Source organism: Heliangelus exortis, chromosome 3 (assembly GCF_036169615.1).
Source record: "Heliangelus exortis chromosome 3, bHelExo1.hap1, whole genome shotgun sequence".
NCBI classification, from domain to species: domain Eukaryota; kingdom Metazoa; phylum Chordata; class Aves; order Apodiformes; family Trochilidae; genus Heliangelus; species Heliangelus exortis.
This window is the reverse complement of record NC_092424.1, coordinates 74,692,590-74,716,071: the sequence shown is the minus strand read 5'-3', so window position 1 is coordinate 74,716,071 and position 23,482 is coordinate 74,692,590. Positions and strand designations below refer to the sequence as shown.

The 23,482-nt window shown below is 38.2% G+C and overlaps 1 protein-coding gene across 5 annotated transcripts in view; it reads right to left on the bottom strand.

Annotated features, from left to right (window-relative positions):
* Nucleotides 1–322: 322 nt before the first annotated feature.
* Nucleotides 323–23,482, bottom strand: part of FBXL4 (F-box and leucine rich repeat protein 4) — a 61,800-nt gene continuing 38,640 nt past the window's right edge. For 2 of the 5 annotated variants that reach the window (XM_071741284.1, XM_071741285.1), the window contains exons 7-9: nucleotides 18,702–18,773; nucleotides 17,203–17,515; nucleotides 323–9,428 (exon numbers count right to left, since the gene is read on the bottom strand). In XM_071741284.1, the coding sequence (XP_071597385.1) occupies nucleotides 9,265–9,428; nucleotides 17,203–17,515; nucleotides 18,702–18,773 (549 nt within the window). In that variant the 3' untranslated portion in view covers nucleotides 323–9,264. Of the gene's footprint in view, nucleotides 9,429–12,835; nucleotides 15,348–15,703; nucleotides 16,828–17,202; nucleotides 17,516–18,701; nucleotides 18,774–23,482 lie in introns of those variants that run through there. The other 3 variants (XR_011725329.1, XM_071741287.1, XM_071741286.1) reach the window with 3 other exon arrangements.

The window sequence follows — 23,482 nt, the reverse complement described above, 5'->3', positions numbered from 1 at the left end:
CCGTATATATGTATATGTTGCCTCCTGCTCTGTACCTGGATCACAAACCATTTTAGGCAGCAAAGCACCTATTTTGTGCAATGCATCTAGTTCCATGTGCTCTCTTAAGGCTACAGTAAGCTAAACATTAGACAGTAATACATTTTCCAAAAATAAATCCATAAATAAATAAAGTTACCTCACGAATTTTTATGTAAAAACATCCAGCGTAGCTTCTTTCAAAATGAAGTGATAAAAATATGACCAAACTGTTCCTCTGAATGCATCATATTTTGTGTTTTATTTCACTATTTTTAAAAATGAATGCACAAGTCAAAGAATGTAGACTAATCATTTATGTTTTATTTATTCCTTATTTCATGTACACTTGGAATTTTGCAACACAAAGGGAAACAAATTAAGTGCAAAGCAAGATAAATATTATAGCTTGAATATATTTTAACACATTTCTGTCATCTCTGAATTAGCAGACACTGACAACTCAGGACATGACTTTCAACTCCTTTATACTGGCAGTAACAGAATAAACCTGTACAACACAGCATTATGGCATTTTAAATGATCCAACGTACCATAATAAAACAGGATTAATTTACTAAATAGAAATAATTGGTGTGCAAATACGTAATTAGCTTTTTAAGATAAAAATAAACCATCTTTGAGATTGCAATATAAGGCATTAGATGATTTCTCTGTAACAAATTGTTTAGGAATACAGGACTAACATCTCAGTTTTGTGTTCAAGGAAACCCTTACCTTAACCCACAAAAAACTACTGAGTGATGCAAGTCAAAGGTATTCAAATGAGACCCTAGAGGCCTGGCATCCATGCTTGAGCTGTGCCTGCATATGCTCAGAGACCTTTGGGTTTACAGAGAGAAGATGCAGTAGTCAAATCTGAACAGGAGTAATACACTAAGAACATAAATTCTCTTTACCATGGGTCAAGCAGCATACTGAGAGAGGAAAAAATACTTTTGAAATGTTATCAAGTGCTTGTGTAAGTATAAAAAAAGGACACAAGCCTCAGAGGGGAATTAAAAAAAAACAAAAAAACAGCAACATGCAGGAGATGCTAAGGTAGGAAGAGCACAAAAGAGAAAAATGGGGTTAATGCTGAATGTGTATGACTTAAATGACAGCACAGAGAAGAGATTTGGGATCTAAGACTGCACATACAGACACAGCTCTGAGAACACAGACTATATTTAGGGCTGCAACAGTGCAAAGTAGTGGGTGATAGCTTCGTGGGCTCATACAGCTTAACATCAGGAAGCAGTCCTGAAAAAACACACCAATGAACTACTGCTTCCACCTCCCACTTCTGGTGTTGCCAACCACTGCCTTCACCACGTTTTAAATTTGCTCTTACTAGTTTTGTAATCTAAACTCTCCTCTGTTGCTCAGAGGATCTTAGGAAATTTACTGAAGCCATTCAGGCCTTGCATATTCTCATATGTTCAAAGCAGCTCTTCATACTTAAGGGCTTGAACCACCCTCATGAGGTGAAAATAAACAGCCTCAGTTTGGAATTGTTTACAGCACAGTACTGAGATGAACTATAAAAGTTAAGGAACCTTGGAATACAATCAAGAGTGGCTATCTATGCTCATGCTAATTTGAATTAAAACACTTGCACAACCAACATTGCTCCCACCTGCTGCTTGTTATTCTTCTCATTAAAGATAAATGCCCTCCTCCTTTTGCGAGCTTTAATATCTGACTTGAGAGGGTAAAAACAAACAAACAAAACCAAAAGCAAGCAAATTTAAACAGCCAAGTACTAGAAAATAAAACGTTTTCTAGCTTCAGACAAGTCATTTTGTAGGGAGCAATCAAGATACAGTTGAATGAACAGAATAAAGGAAGTGGTGGCCTTTGGGGAAAGCCCAATAAGCTATGGGGGTAATTGGGAACACCAAGGGGTAAGCAACTTCTTTCTCTGAGCCTGCACATGCTAGGCCTGCACACACAGTTCAGGAAGCTCCTTTCCAACAGAAGCTTTATGACCACACAAAGGACCTCAGCTTCTTCAGAGGTCAATTCAAGACCACGATTTAAGATTGATCTTCTGATCTGAATTACCCTGTGGAAGAACCTACCTACTCAGAGCAAAGAGAACCCTAGGAGACTAGTTTAGTTTCCTAATTTTAGACATATAAAATTAGTTGTTACAAATACCCTCCAGCTCTAGAAAATGTGCTTAGAGGCAATTACCCCTTTTGTCCTTCTTGCCTTGTTATTAAAAAAAGAGTAAAACTTGCTTTCTGGCCTAGCAGAGCTATTTACAGATAGTGTCAGGAACTATTGCTCTTCCCTCTATTGCTGCTGTTCCACCTCTTACAGAAATTAGTCCCTTTAAAAGGTAACACAATCATAACATTATTCAAACTCCTGTGGTTGCAGCAGAAAACAGAGCATCCCATTAAATCATGAATGCAGTGCAAATAGTTTGTTGCTGGTTATTTGAGGGGGGGCAGGGAGAGACCTATTCTTTTTAAATTAATGCAGGTGGTGGGTTCAGGTATTTAAATTTGAAGGCCTGGCAATGCCATTCCTCCTTATCTGCAAATAAAAATAAACATGAACAGATTTCTCCAGGCAACTCTCACACGGTCCTTGTGGAGACCAGGGCAGTCTTGATTCACCCCGGGTCCACTCTCTGCCTGAAGAAAATACGGAATTCCACAAGATGCTAGAGCTGTAGTGGCTTTGTTCTATGTTCACTCTGAAGAAGACAGCCCATCACATTGATTTCTCTGAGAAGCCTCAAGAAACAGATGGTAATGAGGATTTCTCTGCATGTGAGAATTAAATCAGAAAGTGCAAGGTCCCCCTGCAAACACACCAATTCCTAGGTATTTTAGTGGAAGGGACCTCTGGATGTCACCTAGCCCAGCCTCCTGTTGCTCAAGCAGGGCCACCTAGAGCTGGTTGCCCAGGACCACATCCAGGATGCTTTTGAGTTACATCCAAAGAGGGAGCCTCCACAGCCTCTGTGGGCAAGCTGCACCAAGGCTTGGTCACTCTTACCCAAAAACCATAGAATGGTTTGGGTTGGGAGGGACCTTAAAGATCATCCAGTTCCAAGCCCCCTGCCATGGCCAGGGACACCTCCTGCTAGGATCAAGTTGCTCAAGGCTCCATTCACCTTGGCCTTGAACACCTCCAGGGAGGGGGCAGCCACGGCTTCCCTGCACGTGTCATCTGGTGTTCAGATGGAGCCTCCTGCCTTCCAGTTTGTGCCCAATGCCTCTTTGTCTGGCCTGTGGGAATCTCTGAGAAGAATCTGTCTCCCTCTTCTTCTCACCCACATCCTTCTCCTCCATCAGGTATTCCTATATATGGGTAAGATTACCTCTGAGACTTCTCTTTACCATTCTTACCCCAAAACAGCAGTTTATATGCCCTCAAAAAGGGACCAATTGAAAAAACCCTAAGCACTTCAGTCTTACATGTGTCTCTGTGTGTATGCATTCACAAAATCATTTCAGAGTATACCCAAAAATGCAGCTGGGTAGTGCCAGGTGAAGAAAAATATTTTTATGTAGTTCATAATGAAACAGAGACATCAGAAATTACTGCACAAGCATGTAGCTGAAAGGCCAATATTAAGAGCATCTAAATGCTAAGCAGTGACTTAGAAGCACGAGCATGCGAACGTACAAGAAACTAAATTTCTGGGAAAGGTAACAGTTGGTCTAGAACAATGCACTGACACTCCTCATAAATTCCTATAAATAGTGCTGGCCAACATTTCATGAGTTTCAAATAAATCTGGGTAAATCCTATTTGTTTATTTTCTCAGCTTTCTTGACAAATGCATTTCTTCGGCATCCAATGAAAAAGAGAGCTTTCAAATAGCTGAGGGTTTTTTATTTTATTATTCTTATCATTTGTTTGTTTTCAGAAAAGGGGAACAAAACATGCACGTGAAAAAGTCAAATCTTTACAAAGTATTTCATCCAATTTAGGATGTGTCTCCTAACTGTGCCATTTATTATTCTGAAATGAAAACAGGACAGGGAGAAACCAGAGCTACATTACTCAAAATAAAGTAACAGTACTTAGTCCATTAGCTAAAAGGGAAAAATCTCACTTGTCTGCTGTTACTGAAGTTGAGTCTTCTTCAAAAGATCCATTTCATGCTGAGGCCCTTCTCTGAAGACCCTGAGGGTCTGTACCATGCAAGACTCATGCCTCAGCCCTTCCTAATGTCAATTACTACAACCTATCCCATGCTTGGTAATATTTAGTAAAGAGCCCTTCTTGGATTTCACTATGAAGTCAGAAATCTTAAAATCACAGAAATCACCACCTCGGTGAAAGACAAATGCCCTCATTTGGGAAAAATGTTGACTGTGTCTAGGACAGATAGGTACAGATGCATCAAACCAGGAATTTCCAGTCTAGTAATTTCAAAAGCTACAACTAATAGAATCCTTGCAAAAGAGTAATAATGAACATGTAAATCAATATATAAAGTCACCCCTGTACTCTATGTAATAAAAATGCTACATTTTATCTAGTTTTTGTAAATTTAGCAGTCCTGCAGATACGATGTGGGACACTTAACCCATACAATACAATAAGTATACACAGTAAGTACCAGGACTAAACAATTGTAGGCATTTTGCAAATGCACAGTGGGAAGCATTTCTAATGACAGAAGTTAAACTAATCACAGTCTTAATTATAGCACTATGAAAGATTGTCAAAATAGCTGCAATACATTAATTATGTCTGCCTGTTAATTTCATGCATTTACAAAACTATACATAGAGCAAGTCTGGTACATGACTTTTCAGAACAAGGAAAGGGGATGCATTTCCACACACACACAAATAAATCCAAAAAAACCCTAAACAAACAAACAAAAACCAAAACCAAACCCAAAAAAACCACACAACACCCAACAAAAACAGCAACAAAAAAAGCCCCAACAGCCTGCCTCCCCCTCAAAAAAACACACAACAAAACAACAAAACCCAAACCAAACAAAAAACCCAACACAAACAAACAAAAAAAAACCCAAAACACAAACCAAAAATAAGACAAAAAGACAACACAGTCATTGGCAAGGGAGTCAGGGGCATAAGTAAATTTTGGCATTTCAAGTTGTTAGCATCTCTTTAATTTGGTGCTTTCTGGATGGATTTTGGAGGGTTTTGAGGTTTGGGGATGGATGTTGTTCCAGTCTTGCTTTTTGCTGTTCCAAGACAGGTAGTACCACACTAGATGGAATTAATCTGAGTTTAGTGTTTCAAAGCTAAATACCTAACCTGAGCTAAATCACAGCTTCCACAGTCTCCAGAGAGGCACTCCAGAACATGATCCATTCTACTTTCTTTAAATATCTACCTAAAGGGGAGATTAACATCTCTCCAGAGGTGTCCAAATTCCCCCCTTAAACTAGGTGTTTAACTTTTCAGAGAGCTGACATTCAGCGAGGTGAATTCTATCACTGTAAGCCACGATTACTGGACATCTTTTATCTGGAAAAGTTGGCATGAGAACTCTAAGAAAAAAAACAAGCAGCAAATACAAGTTGGTTTTTTTGTTTGTTTGTTTTTTGTGGTTTTTTTTTTCTGAAATTTGAATCTCCAAGTACATGGGGATTATGAAGTCCAAACATCTCTGCAGAACTGTTCTTCCATGTAAGTGTTGCTATTGTACTTAATAATTTCCATAGAGCTATCTAGCCAAACAACTCAGGATTATGAATACAAGCAAACTACTGAATTGAAGCCTTCAGGATTTGGAAAGATGCTTTAAATGGTAAAATCATCATGCCAATTTTTAAAAAGACCGAAAGAATGCCGTATCTAGCTACATGCCATTTCACACCAATTTCATCCAAAAAGTACAGAGACCCCCATTTTAGTTTAAGAACACGACTACTTCAGAAAAAGACTTTTTTTTTTTTTTCGGACATGTTAGCAATGGGGTTTTTTTTGCACATCTGTTGCCACAGCACATCTTTTACAGTGCTTCAGAAAGAAAGAGAAGATGAGAAAATGAGAAAAGATTTCCCCCTATATGACTGCTTCAGAAGGAGACAGTCCACAGTTGTTACTGGAGTTTGCATTCCCACTCTACCCTACCCTGTAATACCTTTCACGTGTAGACAAACCAAAAGGCACTTTGGCAAAGCAACACAGGAAATCCAGCACACCTCCTGCCCAGGCTTTTCCTGCTGCCCAGCTGGAGAACTGTCTCCAGGTACAATAAAACAACAGGTGAAACCAGAACTGCTAGGAAATATCTTTTGCTTTTACATTCACTTCACAAAAGTAATTCTTACATGAAAAACTTTGAGATTTAGACATATATGTATTGGTATGTACACACATACAAAAATTTTCATATACATAAACATGTGTGTATATATATAATTTACGTGTACATATTATAAATAGATATACACACATAAGTATAAAATAGAACTAAAAAGACAGTGATCTACTCTTGCTTCTTTGTATCATATAAGGAAGGTCTAAAAGCATGTTGTTTTCTTTACCCTGGAAATATCAGAAATGTCAACGCTGGTCTCTCCTCTCCTTGCTGGAAGACTTCTTAGATGTATAAAGCCATAGCTAAAAAAGCTTCTTACCCACTGATTGAAGGTTACAGTCTACAACTATAGGTGGAAGTCTTTACCATTTAATTCTCACCTATTTGAATTATCTGTTATCAGTAGCTAAGTTTCAAATAATCTAAATAAAAAGCAGACTTCAATTTGTCTTTCAATTGACAGCAGTTTCTAACAAAAACAATTTAAAGAAGGCACAACATAAGGAAAAAAAAAATCCATTAGTATGAACAAAATGTCAATTTAAACCTCCTTTATACTACCTAAAAAGCAAGAGAGAATAAAATCCTTTACACATGCAGGATTACAAGACCACTCATTTGATTCATCACTGATGCTGTACAAGTGAAAGTATTATTTACCAAGTTTACCAGTTTGAAGGCACAATTGCTATCACTTCATTCACATCCCATTTTATTTACACTGAAAAAACAAACAAGAAGGATCTTTTAAGAAAAAAAAAAAGACAAAAACAAATGCACCCTGAGAAGTGAAATTTCACAACAAAATCTTTTAAAAAAATACTTTTCTTTGTAAACTCCTATTAGCTGAACCTGTTTTCTCCTATAACTAGAACAATAATGTTCACTACTCAATTACAATGAAAAATATTACTTGCAGATAAAAAAAGCTAGAAGTTAAATTCCAGAAAAATAAATCAATCCAATCCTGACTGAAAGAAATGAGGTCTCACACAGAGTAACACCCAAACTGGAATCTGTCAGTGAGGGAAAAAAAAAAAAATTAAAATCAATCTGAAGATCTGACAATGTCCTGTTTTCTGGGAAAAAATAATACATGGAATGGAATTGTGTAGTTGGAAATCCCACAGTGCCATCTGTGTGGAGGAAAAAAAAATACCACAAAGCCAACTGTGCATGTCCTTCTTTGGATATGGAATTCCCCAAAGACTGCAATATTTAAAAAACTAGTCTTTCTATAAAATCAGATAACTGTTCTGTAGCTGCTTCACAACATGCTTTATAAAATACTGGCACCAGCACAAAGAGTTCAAAGCATTCATTCAGGAGTCACAGAGATTGTCAAATCTTTAATGATTTGTGGCAGTTCTACAGTAGCTGTTGGTTATTTACTGCATAAACTGAAGTTATTCTTCGCCAGTGATGTTCGGTGCAACAACATACTTCTGCCAGACAAAATATTTTGCTTCTTATTCCAGTAGGTAACAAGTGCCATCAAGACAAGAACAGTGGAACCAATATTAAATGACAGGCTCTACTTCATAGTCCATATTCATCAATAATGGCTAAAAAGGTGCAACTCTAAATTCAGGCTGTACAGAGCAACATGAGTATGTTGCTATACGCTAGCAATTTTCTTAGAGATGATGGGCTTACCATCCTTGTCGCTGTTCAGAAACAAAAAATAAAAGAAATTGTAAAATTACTGAGAATAATTAAAAAAAAAACAAAACACCAACAAAAAAACACAAAAAACCCTTCATCCATGGAAGTGCAAAAGGAAGATGCCTCTAGAATTTGTCCATTGGCCGAGTCTTTCCTTTTCCAGAGGCTAAGGTGTTAAAAGAGAGAGTACAACAGTACTTCAGGTGATCACCTCTTGGAAAAACACACAAAAAAATTAAATAAAAGCCCAAACCCGAAACAAATCTAATACTAAGGTTTGGCAATTATTAAATCACCAATTATATTGTCTTTGTTTCAAACCCATTATATTTTCATTGCTGTTTTACTGAACAAAGCTGTCTGGTTTTACACTTGACAGTTGATTTGATTCCACTGTAAGAGACAGTTGCTAATGCATTACCTAAGTTCAAGTTTTTATGGTATTATGTATGATAACCAGATGTATCACAAATTAAGCCTTGACCATGACAGAAATTTCAAAAGAATATTGCTCTGGAGTTTTCTAAACATAACTGGTTAGGAAATTAAGTACCTGACTCAAACTTTACATCCAATACCAAGATGCAGATAGTAATTTTCTCTTTCATTTCTGCTCTAGGTTCAGGTGGAAGATTCTTGCACTTTTCTGTTGTGTAGCTTAGGCTGGACTTTAAAGCATCACTACTTCTATTTCAGGTGGATGAAGGGAGAAAAGTGCTTCAGACAGAATTAACTGCCAAAAGAATGAAGAAGACAAAGTGCCATTCCAACCCATTCTTACACAAGCTTAAACAGGTTCTCAAACAACAACTTATAGGCCAGATCATAACATCTTACACTACAGACCAAACTAGAATGCTACAGTATCTGTGTATGTATATACAAATACATTTATATACACACACACAAACACATATACATGAAACGGCAGCACCCATCTTTTCCTTACTGCTAAACATTGAACTTCTGCTTTCACCTGGATATTAACACAGATTATTGTGTTTCACATCCAATAGAGGGATATTTAAGAAGACGTTTTCAGTTTTCTTCTCATTAAAGTCACACGTGGCTGGTATGTAAAAACATGCAGTGCCACCTATTAACATGGAGTAAAACGATCCTCAAGTACATTATCAGGTCTTTAAGAAATGCATATTATGTTTCAATGTGTTTTACCCATTTGTGTAGATAATTAATACTTTCCAGTATTTCACAGGGGATTTATACTCTTCTTAAAAAAAAGTCAGCACAAATTCACGGGAAACAGTTCTGTCAAATGAATTCCACAGCAGCATATGTCGTGAGTCACTGGGTGAAACTCTTTTTTATGAACACATTAGGAAAGTTGGTGTTCAGTTCTAGGACAACTCTATTATCAATCTGTGAACAGAAGGACACATCGAGTAGAGAAAGATCTTTACAAGACTCCAGCAATTTTCTTAGAGATGCAGGGCTTACCATCCTTGTCCCTGTTCAGAAACAAAAAATAAAACAAATGGTAAAGTTACTGAGAATAATCCTTTTTTTTAAAATAAGTGTTAAAAGTTAAAAGTATTAAAATAGTTGCTAATACTGTGTCACGAAAAAATGCTACTCTAACACAATTTTTATATAGATTATTTCAATCAATTTCAAATTATAAGGTTCTCAGAGACAGTGCAGAATTCTTACCTTCAAGAACGTACCGTACATACGTTCTGTACGTACCTACTGTGCATTTGTAACTCAATTAATGCTTAAGTAACTCCATCAGCTTCTACTTGGGGGCAACTTTACAACTTCAAGGGGGAACTACAGAAGGCAAGAACCCAAACCTACAGAACCTCCCAGTGATCAGATGCAAGCAACGCAGTGTGGCTACACTCATGTTCTTGTGACTCTCCTGCTGCCCACGCTGACCAGCACAGCACACAAACTCCTGTGGGCTTCTCCAATTCCAAACACATCAGCAAAGCTCCTAGGACTCTACAGCAAGTGTGTGCAGGATGCACAATGGACAGACAGTTGTTCAACAGACTAGCAATCACACCTACACGTACAGAAAACACACCGTTTATCCCTCCTGAAAACACAGCCTCAGTGTTGCACAGGCCCAGATCAAGCACAGGATTCAGCCAAAAATCAAACTGGTGTTTATAAGCCTGCATCCACACACCCATTATAGCTGATGGAAAGCTAATGAATACTCTCAAGTGGTGCTCAGCACATGATTCAGGTGACAGGACATTGGGATGTGATCCAGTTGTCTCAAGTGCCCTGTGCTCCTTGGGGTTCCTTACGCTGTGTAGGACATCCCCACAGAACTGGCAGAGCTGGACCCAGAGGAGGAGCCTGACTGGAATGGCTGAAAGCCAGGAAGGTTACACTGGGCAAGTGAACCAAGCTGGGATGTCTACAGTGGGCTGAAATGCTCAACAAGCTCTCCTGGCTCTAAGAAGAGCTTATACGTCCAACATGACTGCAGGCACCTGCTTGTTAACACTTCAATTTACACAGCTCCATCTTGAGCTGAACTGCTCCTCAAAAAAAAAAAAAAAAAACATCCAATCCAGGATCATGTTGTCTATGGCCATGGCAAATCATCCTTACAAAAAACCAAAACAAACCCAAGAAAAACAAAAAAGCCAAAGCAAAAAAAAAAACAACCCAAAAACAAACAAAAAAAACCCCAAAAAACCAAAACCACAAAAAAAACACAAAAAACCACAGAAAACCACAAAAAACCCACAAAAAAACCCCAAAAAACCCACAAAAAAAACCACAAAAACAAAAAAGCCAAACCAATAAACAACGAAAAAAACCCCAAAACCCCAGCCCACAAGAACACATTTTAAAGCTGCTTATGCCTTTCACTAGTGGATCTTATCAACTTCTAAAAATTACCAGTTTAGGGAAATCTGAAGTTACCTCTTATGAATGCTATGACTTTTCTGAACTTCTTTATGCTTATGTCCCCTTCACATGAACTGTATAATTTAACTATACAATGTTAAAAAAAAAAATCAGCATTAAACTCACTGCCAATTAATGGCAATACTTAAAGGGCAATGAATCATGAAGAAGCAGTGAGTGAGCATTCCCAGTTCACTATTTCTACATCACTCACAATCCTATGGCTATCTCATCTGTTCCCCAAGGCTGTCTGTTTTCCAAACTCTTGTATCTCAGATCCCCCATGTTGTCTTGTTGCTGTACTAATTTAGTACTTTGGAAACTGGATGACCAGAACCATACAGTGCACCAAGTCCAGAGTCTGGGCTGTATGAAGTCTGTATAATGAGGTCTTCTGGTGTTTTCTGCTTTTCTCCCCTAAGAAATCCTAACCCTCTGGTTGTCCATTAGAATGATGCTCAGTAACAAGTTGATATTTTCCAAAAATTATCCACAGGATTGCTTTCCTACAAAACAGTAACTAATATAAAGCTACCTCCCATATGCTTAGTTAATGTTATTTTGCCTCATGTGATTACATTGCACTTGAAAGAACAGTTTTCCTTCTGCTTTATCATCTGTTTCCCAAGCATCATAAGATCATTTTGTAATTTTACAGCATGAAGTTCTTCAGCTTAAGATTTTTCTACCCTGAATAACTGTGCATTACCCTCTGGGGTACAGCACTATTCAGTCTCTTTGCCTAGATGACCTATAAACAGATCAGTACAGACCTTTGGTAACCACAGTAGTGATGTTACTACGCTGTGGAAAGATGATATATTCTTATCCTCTGTTGTCCATCTTTGAAATACTCATTAAAATCCAGAAGAACACAGCTGAAGTACAAAAACAGAACAACCTTAGCTAAAGCTTTTGAAAATCCAGTCCTCTATGGATTGTATCAGTGCTCATTTCCACCAAGAGCTCCAAAAAATTCTGAAAGACTGGAGAGACATGACTGTACTATCCTCACAGGGATGCATCCATTCTTCAAAATGTTGTAATTGTCTTTGTGCCCACTACCTGACAGACTTCCTTATGGTTGCAACTGCTTTATACAGAGACAATAACAATCTTTCTGCTTTGTAGCTGCTAACCTGCACCCTTTGCAGAAGATTGTGCAGTGTCTGTAGCCCTTCATTCCTCTAGTGCTGAGGCTGATTAAGTGACAGATCACCCACCAGAAAGATTTCCACAGCCATCTATTTGGGCTCGTTTAGAACTGCTGTATAAATATGATTTATTCCTAACAATTTATTATTGCTCAATGTATTGATTTCTTCAAAAGCTTTCTGTATTAGCATACCAATTTAAGGCAGCTTCCTGGGCTAATCTCCTGCCTGAAAAGACTGGCTCTGATGTAGAAGTCTGCTTGATCCCCATTGCCATGAACAGGAATGGACAAACAGCAATTCTCCTGCAATGGCTTTTTTGTACCTAAGTGATCCTTCACATCTGGAGTATCTACCAACCTCAATAACTCTCCTGTAAAATTCTAACATATCTGAAATACAGTTTTAGCATTTACCTTTAGCCAATGGTTCCACAGTATCACACAGTGCCTTACTGTGATTTTTTCTTTTTTCATTTTCTAGAGTTCAACTTCCTGTTTTCCTCTGAACAGGATTAATTTCCAGAGAGATGCCTCTGGCTTTAGTAGTCTGATGTACTCTAAGCTCTGTAAGCAAAGGGATATCCAAGTGTGGTTTCACTTCTATGGTAGGCTCTTGGATTAGTTGCTTTGAGGCATCATTTAACATCACCTGAAAACAATCTTTGCCATGATGTCCCCAAATTTTACCTCATCAATGCAAAGGTAACCAAAGCTGGTCATCACTATTGTGATTTTTAACTCTCTTATCATTATATGATCACTGTCACCATAACTGCCTGGAGGTTGATTAAAGTCTCTATAGCCATACACAGAAATTCTGTAATATGCTTTATTTTTTATTTCACTTGACCATAATTTTAAATTAGTACCCCTATCATACTACAAGGATCTGCTTTTCCATTCCAACCAAAACTCCAGGAACACCACATTGCACTACTTAAAATTTTTCCACCAAGCCTTAAAATTGCTACTGCATCAGCACCTTTGTTGAAAACCAGTCTTGTTTACACATCACTGCTTTTAAGCTTCAAGGTCCAAACGTGCATTTCGACAAAAATGCTAGAGAGAGATGTCTAGACACAGATTTTTGGTGTAGGATGTTCTTCTTCCTTCCTACCTGAATTTCAACAGTTCTCCTACCGTTTCATTTGAGACCATGATTTTTAACAGATTTGTAACTAAGGCAACCATCCTAAGTGGCATGTTTTACTGCACCCCTTTCTCCTCAGACTTCAAGTTTTATGTTAGGAAACACCTTTTCATAAAAGCTAAAAAGGCCATCGATCTGGTTGGGATTTGGTTATTCACACCACAGAACAAGCAAACATCATCCCTAGTCTTAGTTATACAACATACAGTTAGTGCTGCATCTTTCTTAAAATGACATTCAAAAGTATTTCAGAGAGTAATACAGCATATTTGAAAGACTGATAATGTATCCTGATAGTTACCTATAGAGCACATTTTTCTAGAGTTTGGATACTTCTAGATCTTTGTTATTTACCACAAGTTTTCCTACATAGACAAGTTGGTCATTTCCCAGGATAGATAGCCAGTATAATGAAACCTGCTTTTCAATTTAATAAAAATGCTACTCTGTGGAAAAATTCTCTGGTATCACCTTGGTAAAACACCCCTCTTATTAATGATTTATTTGATAGAATAATTATGTTTCTAACTGTAAATAACTTCATTGAGATCTATCACATACCCAACTCTTCAAATTCTAGAGATGTTCAGGAGACTTGTGCATGATGGCTATAAAAATTGCCAGAGTCCCAATTTCTAAGCAAGGGGTAACCACTACACAAAAAATAGTATTTAAGAGTACAGACACTGAAGTTAACTAGCACTATTCCCTCAAGTGTTCTTACTTTTCGTTTCTTCCCCAACATCAGCCAGACTCAGCTTTTATTATTTACATTTTATTCCATCTATTGCCCACAGCTCAAATTCTAAATTTTAACTTGCCATACATTTTCATGTTTGAATTGACTAACTACGTGTTGATGCTCTCAAGATAAAGCTGAAAATTTTGACAGCTGGCAAGGGGGCAGTTGGGTTTTCTGTTGCTCAGGAAGGTGTGGGAGGTGTTGGTATGTAGACAGGAATACAAGAATTTTGCTGTAACAAGGGTGTCTACTTTTCATTACTCTTTTTGTGCAGGACAGGCAGTTAGGACTTCTGGGAACAAGGTCAAGATGATTTATTCTTCATCCTTGACAGCAGCTTGTAGCCCCACAGCAACAGAACTGAGCAGCTGATATGGCATACAAGAAAAACTTTTGGCACTGCCAAACCAGGTTGTCACCCGACTTGTCAGATTGCTCAATACTGACCACAGCTTGAAGACTGGTTCTTAACTACAGGTATAGAGGTTTCCACTTAGTTTTGGTAGCACTGAGAAATGTACATCATCACTACAAAACGGTCAGATGACCACAGCTGGATCATTCTACTGCAGGGTGGAAACCTGCCATGTCAGTCAGTGGGGAAAAAAATGGGAAAAGAAGGCAGCTAATTATGTAATGGATTAAAGAAAGCTCAGAACTAAAACTTCAAGAAGCACACCCTCATGTACTCAGTGACACACATCATTTTTCCTTTTCTAAACTGTCCTATAATACAGCAAATATGCATCCAACACATGATTTCTTCAGTTTTGTAAATAGACATTACTTTATGAGGTATGTTTTACACAGGCACCCATCAAACAATGCTTTAAATGGGCCAATAATTTTATGAACCCTTCCAATCTGGCAACTTTCACCCTCTTTGGAGTCCTCTGTGTAACAAGGGAATAGCCAAATAACAATGGAGAGACCAAGGTAGCAAACTGCAGGACCTACAACCTAAAAACAGCATTCAGGGTATACATAACATCTACTTTGTAACACTTAAACAAATCCTGAAGCTGTTGTAGTAATAAATAATCTACAATTGAATCAGGGAGTTTTCCCTGACAGGTTCTAACAACTGCAGAGAGAAACCAGTATAGTATTGTCAGTACTGGTGACTGCAGTGCAAGGCAAAACACTCTGATCCCTACTTAGGTAAGCGCCTGCGTGTAGCAAAAAACCCTCAAGCTCTTACACTGCTTTGTTGAGACAAAAGAAGTTCCCTTACAGCATGCACTGCTAACCTATAGCAGCAATACTTCTATGCCCTTCACAATGCATGTAGAAGCCAGACTTTTCTGTACTTGGGAGATGACAAAGGATATAATGAGAGTGCCTCTCGTTCATTCACATCATAGAGAAGACACACTGTTCAAGGTTACTCTTGCAAAGCTGAGCACTGACCCCAGGGCTCTGTCAGCTTCAGACCTGTTGTCACAATTCTGCAAAAGCACAAAAACATAATAAGCATTCGTATAGCTTGTAGTAACAGGATGGCCCTACATCAACCACCAAAAGTTAGAGCAGACAGAGATTTATGACTTTCTTGGTACTCCTGCACTGTGAGAGACCAGCTTTTTAGTTCAGACAACAGAGACTTCTGCATTTACATGGGAACACCTGGAAACTCTACCTCCAGCTGACACAATACTGTTCTACTTGACTCTCTCTTTTAAGCACTGTAAACACTGTAATGGTTCCCATATTCAGATGAACAAATGAACACAGGATCCTTGCTGTTGCTAAAAAACCCTGGGTAACTCCTTCAAGTACGTCTATTGTCTTCAGAAGAAGACAACCTTCCCCCACTCCCCAACTAAGTACTCCCCTGAATGAACAAAGTGAAGCCTGGAAGGTGGATATTTAGGTTTTTATTAACATCCTGCAGATAATTCAACTGGATATCCTCTGGAGAGCACACATCTCAGCCCAGAATACAGTCTCATTGGTAAAGGTTGACTACAAATCCACTTGACTCAGGAATACTGGGAAGCACACAGGGAACAGAACAAATTCCTTTTCTACATTCGGATGTTATTTGTCCACAAAAACCACCAGTAAGATGTTAAACTGAATTCAAACATGAATTCAAATGCTTAATGTTGCAACAAACCTCCACTGCTGGCTGAAGTAGCAGACTATCCATAGGCTCAACACAGCCAAACTACTCCTGGGGCAGCCTCTGGTGTACTGAAAAGGTCAGATCCCTTTGTGGGCAAGACACAATGCTATTGTAGTAGACATGCATGGAAGTGGGTGGTCAGGAGAACACACGTGTTTATGAAAGGCTCCATTCACTATAGCAGTTTGAAAATTTTTCTGAATAGAGAAATGTGCCCTTGATAATCTAGCTACAAAACAGATTTCCTCAAGGATATGGAACACACATTACCTCCTGTGCACATATACATCAACTCTCTACAGTTTGTACTAGGTGGAAATAAAGTTTTATCTGTTCATCCTCCTTTCCTGTGTTGGTCAGAAGGCAATGCTCTCAGTCAGATGAGTAAAACCTTATTTCATGGTAGAAGAGTATACTAGCTATACTGTAGTGACAATCTAAACAAATATGGCAATTTTTTTTGTAACGAGAAACGCTGACAGTCTTAAACTTGATTAAGACTTGCTTAATAACCCTGCTGCCTGACCTTATTTTAAAAAGGAAAACCTCATATTCCACCATAAAAAAAAAAATCCGTATTGTGCAAAACTACATTTCTCAAAGTCCTTAACTTGAGTTCAAACTGTATTCACTTTATATTTCTAAAAATATTTTTAACTATAGAAGACACAAAGGATTAGAAATTCAGGATTCGCTACACTTTTTGCCCCTCATTAGTTCCTCCTGCCCACCTTTATAGAAAGTCCATTTAAGTTTTGCTGCTAACTACTTTTTCCTCTTTAATGAGTCAAATTTGCTTCCTGGAAAAAATGACAAAGAAATTCAGTATTGCTTGGTGTATCTGCATTGTGTAAAAGCAGTAACGTGTTTATCAATCACACAGTTGCACTATAAATATACTTTGTCACACTTCACAGAAATGAAGAGGAGAAGAAATCAGACCTTCTGATAACCAAAAGATATCCAGTTTAAAAAACCTAATGTGATGAAACTGAAAGTTATTGGAAAAATCTCACACTTAAATCTCAGTTTAAGCATTTCATCCTAAGCAGTCAAATTAAAAAGTTGGTATAAATCCATTGGATTCTAAGTCAGAAACTCACTGCAGTGAGTAAACCTTTCCTACATTTTTTGATATGTTAAACCAGAAATATTTATTTAAGACGTCTTCTTACCCAAAATATCCAGCTGCCGTAGACGTGTACAGTTAGCAGCAAGCTCCTCAATGTCTGTGTCACACACAGACCTGTTGGCCGTAAGAAAGAGTTTTTGCAAATTTGGGAGTTTACGTGCAAGGTTTGTGAAACAGCCTGTACTGCTCTGCAACGTCGGGCACCAGCCAAGATCAAGTTCTTCCAAAAGCTGGCAGCCTGAAGCTAATTCTGCTATTCCACTTTCAGTTATGTTTTTACATCTCCACAAATCCAGACTGCGAAGCTTTTTGCATTTTGCTCCCATCATGCTTGCTATAAGATCATAGTCTTCAATCTGCAAGAAAAGCAAATGCTTTGTCACATATACCATCTTTCCAGACATACATAGGTGTTTCATGATTTGCTTTCTAACACACCTACAGATCTGTCTTGAACATTTGTCATTCCTAAAGAGCTCTGAAAATTATACATGGTAGAGCACAGTGAGGTTTACTTTTACAAAAGACGAAAGTAAATTTCCTAGTAAGCCCCTGATGCAGATGGTTTTAAATTTAGTTAATTATAAAGATCGGTGAAAATGCAATGAAAAGTTCATTTGCTTTGAAGACCTGTTCTTTTTATTGCATAGCTGTTCTTCCTTCAAAAGATGATTAAAACTGCTTTTATGACCATAGGCACAGTCACCATAAACACACAGCTTGAAGAATGTGCTTATTCCCATTCCAGGTTGATCAGTTGCTACATCTCCATATGGAAGTCCTATTAGTTACCTTCAGCAAGCCAAAGGGACTGAAACAGGTCACACTATGCAGGCAGAAACAATGAAATTCACTATCGAAACTTGCTGGAACACAAGGGCTGTTGGAAAAATGACATCTCTTCTGTCCGTGAGTTAAAGAAGGAAAGGCAGAGCCGCTTCCACTTTGTCACTTGCTTCTGGAGCCAGGGGGATGGTCAGATGAGTCTCCCTGATGAGTGATCTGAGGTGCCTACCACTAGGGACAGCAGTAAGCCAGAATCTCACTACACAACACCCCTGCCATGTACATGCAATACAACTCAGATCAGAGCCCTGCAGGAGTAACTGCTGTCCCCGTGTTCTCTTTAGATGTGCCCAGAAAGTCTATGACTCAAACGGCTTTTGCTGAAAACAACTTCTGTCATGGTTATTACTGCAGGGTCAGACACAAGCGTTAGTCTGCTAAGAATGTTGATTTCATCTGAATACAAATGAATAGTTTTGTAAAGAAAATGATTATGCATTCAAAGAATGCTCCAAAATTTAGAAAGATGCAGAGTAACTATGAGGAAGCCCACAAGTTATGTTTTAGACCTAGTAAACTACTATGAAACCCTTAAGTACATGACTAATCTACATTCATCTTGGACCTTTCAGGAGAATATACTATAACATCAACTTAGCATTTAACGTGTCTTTGTGCAATGTAAACCTAGGTGTAGTTCTAAAGCAAGTATGCACACGTACACCCTCCAGCCCCCAGCATGGAGTTAGTGCTCACCATGACGCAGCTGCCCAGGCTGAGGTGCTGGAGCTCTGAGCAGAAGTTCAGGATACTGAGCAGGGCTGTTTGCTGCCACGGGGGAACACATCAGAAGGGAATATGGAAAGCGAAACAAAGAGAAGAGGTCAATTAGACATTAAAGGCTGTCACCACATTTTCTGAAATACAGCTCAAAACTCCGTTACGGACACCACAAATGCCACTTAATGAGTCCCTGGGTACTCTCCCTATTGATTGGCCTGAAGCAAGGGTAATCGTTACAAACCTTTATGCAACTCAGTTTGGATGTGGTTTTGCCTTGCCCTGAAGATACCTCTGCACCCATGACCTACCCGCTCCTTTCCCACAGGAGAGCTGCTGAAGGAATGTGGCAAGTTCAAACAAGAGGCAAGGCCAGCCTGGAAACACAGGAGGCTGGCAATGTACCAGAAGGAGAGTGGAGGCTCTGACATTCACTGATGGGCTGCAGCCTGATGGAACTGCCAATAGAGCTGTGCGGCATCAGGACCGAGCTGGTGACTTTAATGTCAAAGGAGTCTCCATTCTGACAAGGATGCTGACAACCATTGAGCACCTGTCACTACTGCATGCAGGCCAAAACAGATATAATGTGTATTTTACAGTCATGTTCCTGCCATTTAACATGCCCATGTTTTTTTCAGAAAGTACGGCACACTCCTCAGTGTGAAACCGGACTGGAACATCAGATGCATCTAACAAAATGTAAAGTACACTTCTGTTCTGTTCCACAATGAGGGAGACTTTATGGGTTATTTGTTTCTAAGGTACCAAAAATACTCTTCAGAATTGTTTGCAGCCATACTTCATTCTGTAGTTGGAAATAGACAGTGCAAAAAAGAATGTTGTCTGGGATTCACATCACAAGTAGCTGAGAATTATACTTAAACCATTCACCACTTTAGGATTTTGTAATCTGTATGAGCTTGAAAACAGGAATTAGATTCACAAAGTATTAACCACAGAAGTCTGTCGATGTCTACAGTACATACAACAGTTAGTAAAAAAGAAACCCCATGCAATATATAAAGGGCAAAATAGTCTACTGCTAATAAGTGGAATTCCTACGAGAACACTAGTCAGTAGTGCTTGTTGACAATATTTGACAATGATAGTACATATGGGTAGTATAATTGTTTTTATACATAGAAATTTACTTATTTTTCAGAAGTTTATGGTAAAATGCTTTATTTAGTTTCCTCAGTTGGTTTTACTCTAATGAAATTTGGCAGGAACATGATCCTTTGTCATGCCACCTCTTGCACTGAAAGGCTGGCAGACACAGAACAGGGATATAGCATGGGGTATCCATGAAGACCATTTCAGACATCTAATTTAGGTCTCTTGATGGTGCAATTAGAAACACCCAACACTTGACATATTTGGAACATGAGCTTCCAACTTGGACTTCTAAGATTTTTCCCAAAGGCAGGCTACAAGTATATGAGTCCTCACATGTATCTTTGCAGAACTCTTACAAAGCTACTGTATGCTTGCTTGCTTGACTTTCATTTGTGTTTTTAAAGAAAAAGGTAGATAGAGAATTAAACACAAGGGTTACTATTGAAGAAGTAATACTTAAGAACATTTTAAAGGTAGTAAGTGTGTAAATATCCAATACATTTTAAATAATGTACTTCTTAGCCAAATGCTTCATTTGGATCATTAAAAATGAATGAGTAGCTCCAAGAGAATGAGACATGGCCATTACTATTTAGCCCAGTGAAAGCTATGAGCTTTAGAACCTACTCAGATGCACAAATTAAAAGCAAAATCCCCAGAAACTTCTCTACAGAAGAAGAGAAATATCAGAGCTTAATAAACCAGTCTCTGACTGCACACACAGTTCTAAAACAGGGCTTCTGCAAGTATTCAGGCAACTCCACCAGAAAGATTTGTACCCTGATGCATTCCACTATTGTCCTTGATAATAATTTAGAGACTGAAATTTTAAACACTGACCTGAAAGGATGGGAAGCAGCAATTTCTTTCCATAAAATGACACAAACACTGCAAAAGTGAACAGTCTGAACAGTCTGTGGGATATGAGATAATTCCATACTTCCTCTTCTTAAGAAAGGGGTCAAACAGGTGGGAAGACTAATATTCACAGTTATCTTGATTAGATAACTGAGCTACTTTTGTTAACTTGAACATGAATTTGATGCACCTCACATAATACCTTTTTTAGTCCTTCCCTAATTTAAGACTGTCCTTCCTGTACTGATGTGCACTGAGTCCACATTTTCAGAGGTCTTTTCACAACTTATAAAACCTACAGTATTATTTTTAAAAAGTTACTTAGAAAAACACAAAAATGTTTTTTAAAAACACTAGGAATGGCAGTAAAAGAAGGGAGTACTTACTCAACATTCATTATAGCAGTTATATTAATGCCTCTTCTAGGGTCCATACATACCCCCACACACAAAAAATCAGATTTCTTTAAGAAGCAGTGTCTGCTCTGTAACTGAGGTGGGTTTTGTGTATGCCACGAAAGAAGAAAAAGAACCCTTTGTGCATGCCTAGTTGTGCCTCAGTCAATTGAGGTGGCAAAGGACATGAGGACAGCAGAAGAATGGCAGCTCACAGAATCCATATGCACTACATATAGAAGGATTATCATTGTAATAACCTGTCTGATTCAAGCCATCTGTCAGTGCAATTCATCTCCCTGCCTTGCAATCCAAGTGCTAACACACCTATTTAAGCAAAGGAGAAGAGCAAGGCAATCACCCAACCCTGAAGCTGTAACAGGGGCCAAACTTCAGATGTTAGAGTGCTTTACAAGAGTTGAGAGGCCACCCAAATTCTGAATCAGCAAGCTCAAACATGGAGGGAGTCTCATTTCACTTTCTCAGCCAAGAAGAGACAGTCAAATAGAAGACTGCCCATATAATGCTGTTCTTGAGCCCAGCAGCCAAGACATGTATAGTTTGGAGATTTTTTGAGTTTTCCCCAAATAAAAGCTAGTATTTGGTTTTATACCTTGCTTATCTTTAAACGGATTGGGAAAAGAAAAGAGTGGATGTTATTTAAAAAACAAAGCAAAACAAAACAACCCCCAAAAGGCCCCCACAAATAAAACCCACCTAGGAAAGAAACTTAAAGTGAGAATTACTTTGTCTTGTGGAGCAATGTCTGGCATGGCCTCAGTGGCAGAAATTTCTTCCGCTATCAAAGCCAAAACAAAAAATCGAAAATAATCACTTTTTATAAGATGGCAAAGGCAACAGGAGCAGTCCAAAGGGGCCAAATAAAGTGGTCTACCCTATCCTCCATTCTCAGGAGGTGTTTCAGGTGAAGAAAACAGCTGAAACTTGAGAGAAGACCCTGACATCAAACTGCCCAGAAGGGTATGATGCTGCTGCTAAACACAACCTTACAGAGCAGGTTAGAGAAACATTTTAAGATACAGCAGTTAGTTCTAAGCCTCAGTAAAGGGAAGTAGACTGCCTCAGGAGTCTCTGAAGTCTTTAAGAACAGTTTAGACAAGCATGTGTCAGAAAGAACATCAAGAGGATTGCTCCTGTCTGGAACAGGAGATGAGATTACTGCTTGTAATCATAACTTAATCCACCTGAGAGAAGTGAGAGATCTGGCCAAACATTAAAGTCCTCCACTCTGTAATTCAGGTCAGCCTGGAAGATGTGTTGTGTATGCTTCAAGTAAATAACTGATATTGGACTAGCTTGGGTCCTCCCTGTCTTTACAAAGACTCCAGACATTTGACCTTACACATCACACAAGTTTTGACTTAGATGTTGCAAGAGTGTTGCTGGTTTGTGCAGCCATCTCACCTGTGAAAAAATCAGATACCAGAGTAACACACTTTGAGAGACTGAATCTTGCTTTACTTTTTTTTTAGGAATCTGTGCATTCATGATCCAGCAGAAAGTGCAAATAATTAGCAGTATGCTAAGGAAACCATCCAACAGATAACCTTGTAAAAGGTAATCATTAAGACTGTAAAAAAAAATATTAAATCTATATAAATTCAGAATACTTCCCCGCCCCCCCTCCCTTTCTTTAGCATTATACAGCACAATAAGAAAGCCAAACCTCAAACTTTTTGGATGCAGGTTTCTTTTTGACAATAACCTTTTCAAAATTCTTTGGCATCTGCAGTTCTAATATAGTTATTAAAAAACACCTCAGATGAAAAGTCAGAATTCTGTAAACTTTTACTGAAGATTCATTTTGAAAAATACAATGGGGCAAATCAATACTGCATATAAAAAGGTTAAAAAAAAATCTTCATGAATTCCAAAGTATTGTACCCTGGCATCTAAAAGCCAACCTCCAAGAGTCTCAAAAAAGCAATTCTTCTCACAGAAAGAAGAATGTAATATGTTAGTAACATAGATACAAAAAGATATAGAATTAGTGAAATATGATTCTTATCTAAATCTGCCCCAGCAAAGAAACTGTACATTATGCTTCTGGTCATTTTATTTTTGTTGTCCTGGGGCTTTGTGTGGTTTGTTGGGTTTTTTTTTCCCTTTATAAATATTTTTATTTTCCCCCAAACAGTATTTTAAGGCATTAAGATAATTTCAAAGTTATGTACTTGTTGGTACTATGATACTTTGAAATAATTATGTTAAAGATATGAGGGAATTTGAGAGGTTTAGAGGTGAGGCTATATGGGTGCTTAAAAAAAGGAAAATCATTGGTTTAATCAGTTAAAAAAGAACACAAAACAAACTTTACATACTTACACAGTCCTATCTTTTCTTTTCAGAAAAAGTTCTCATCTA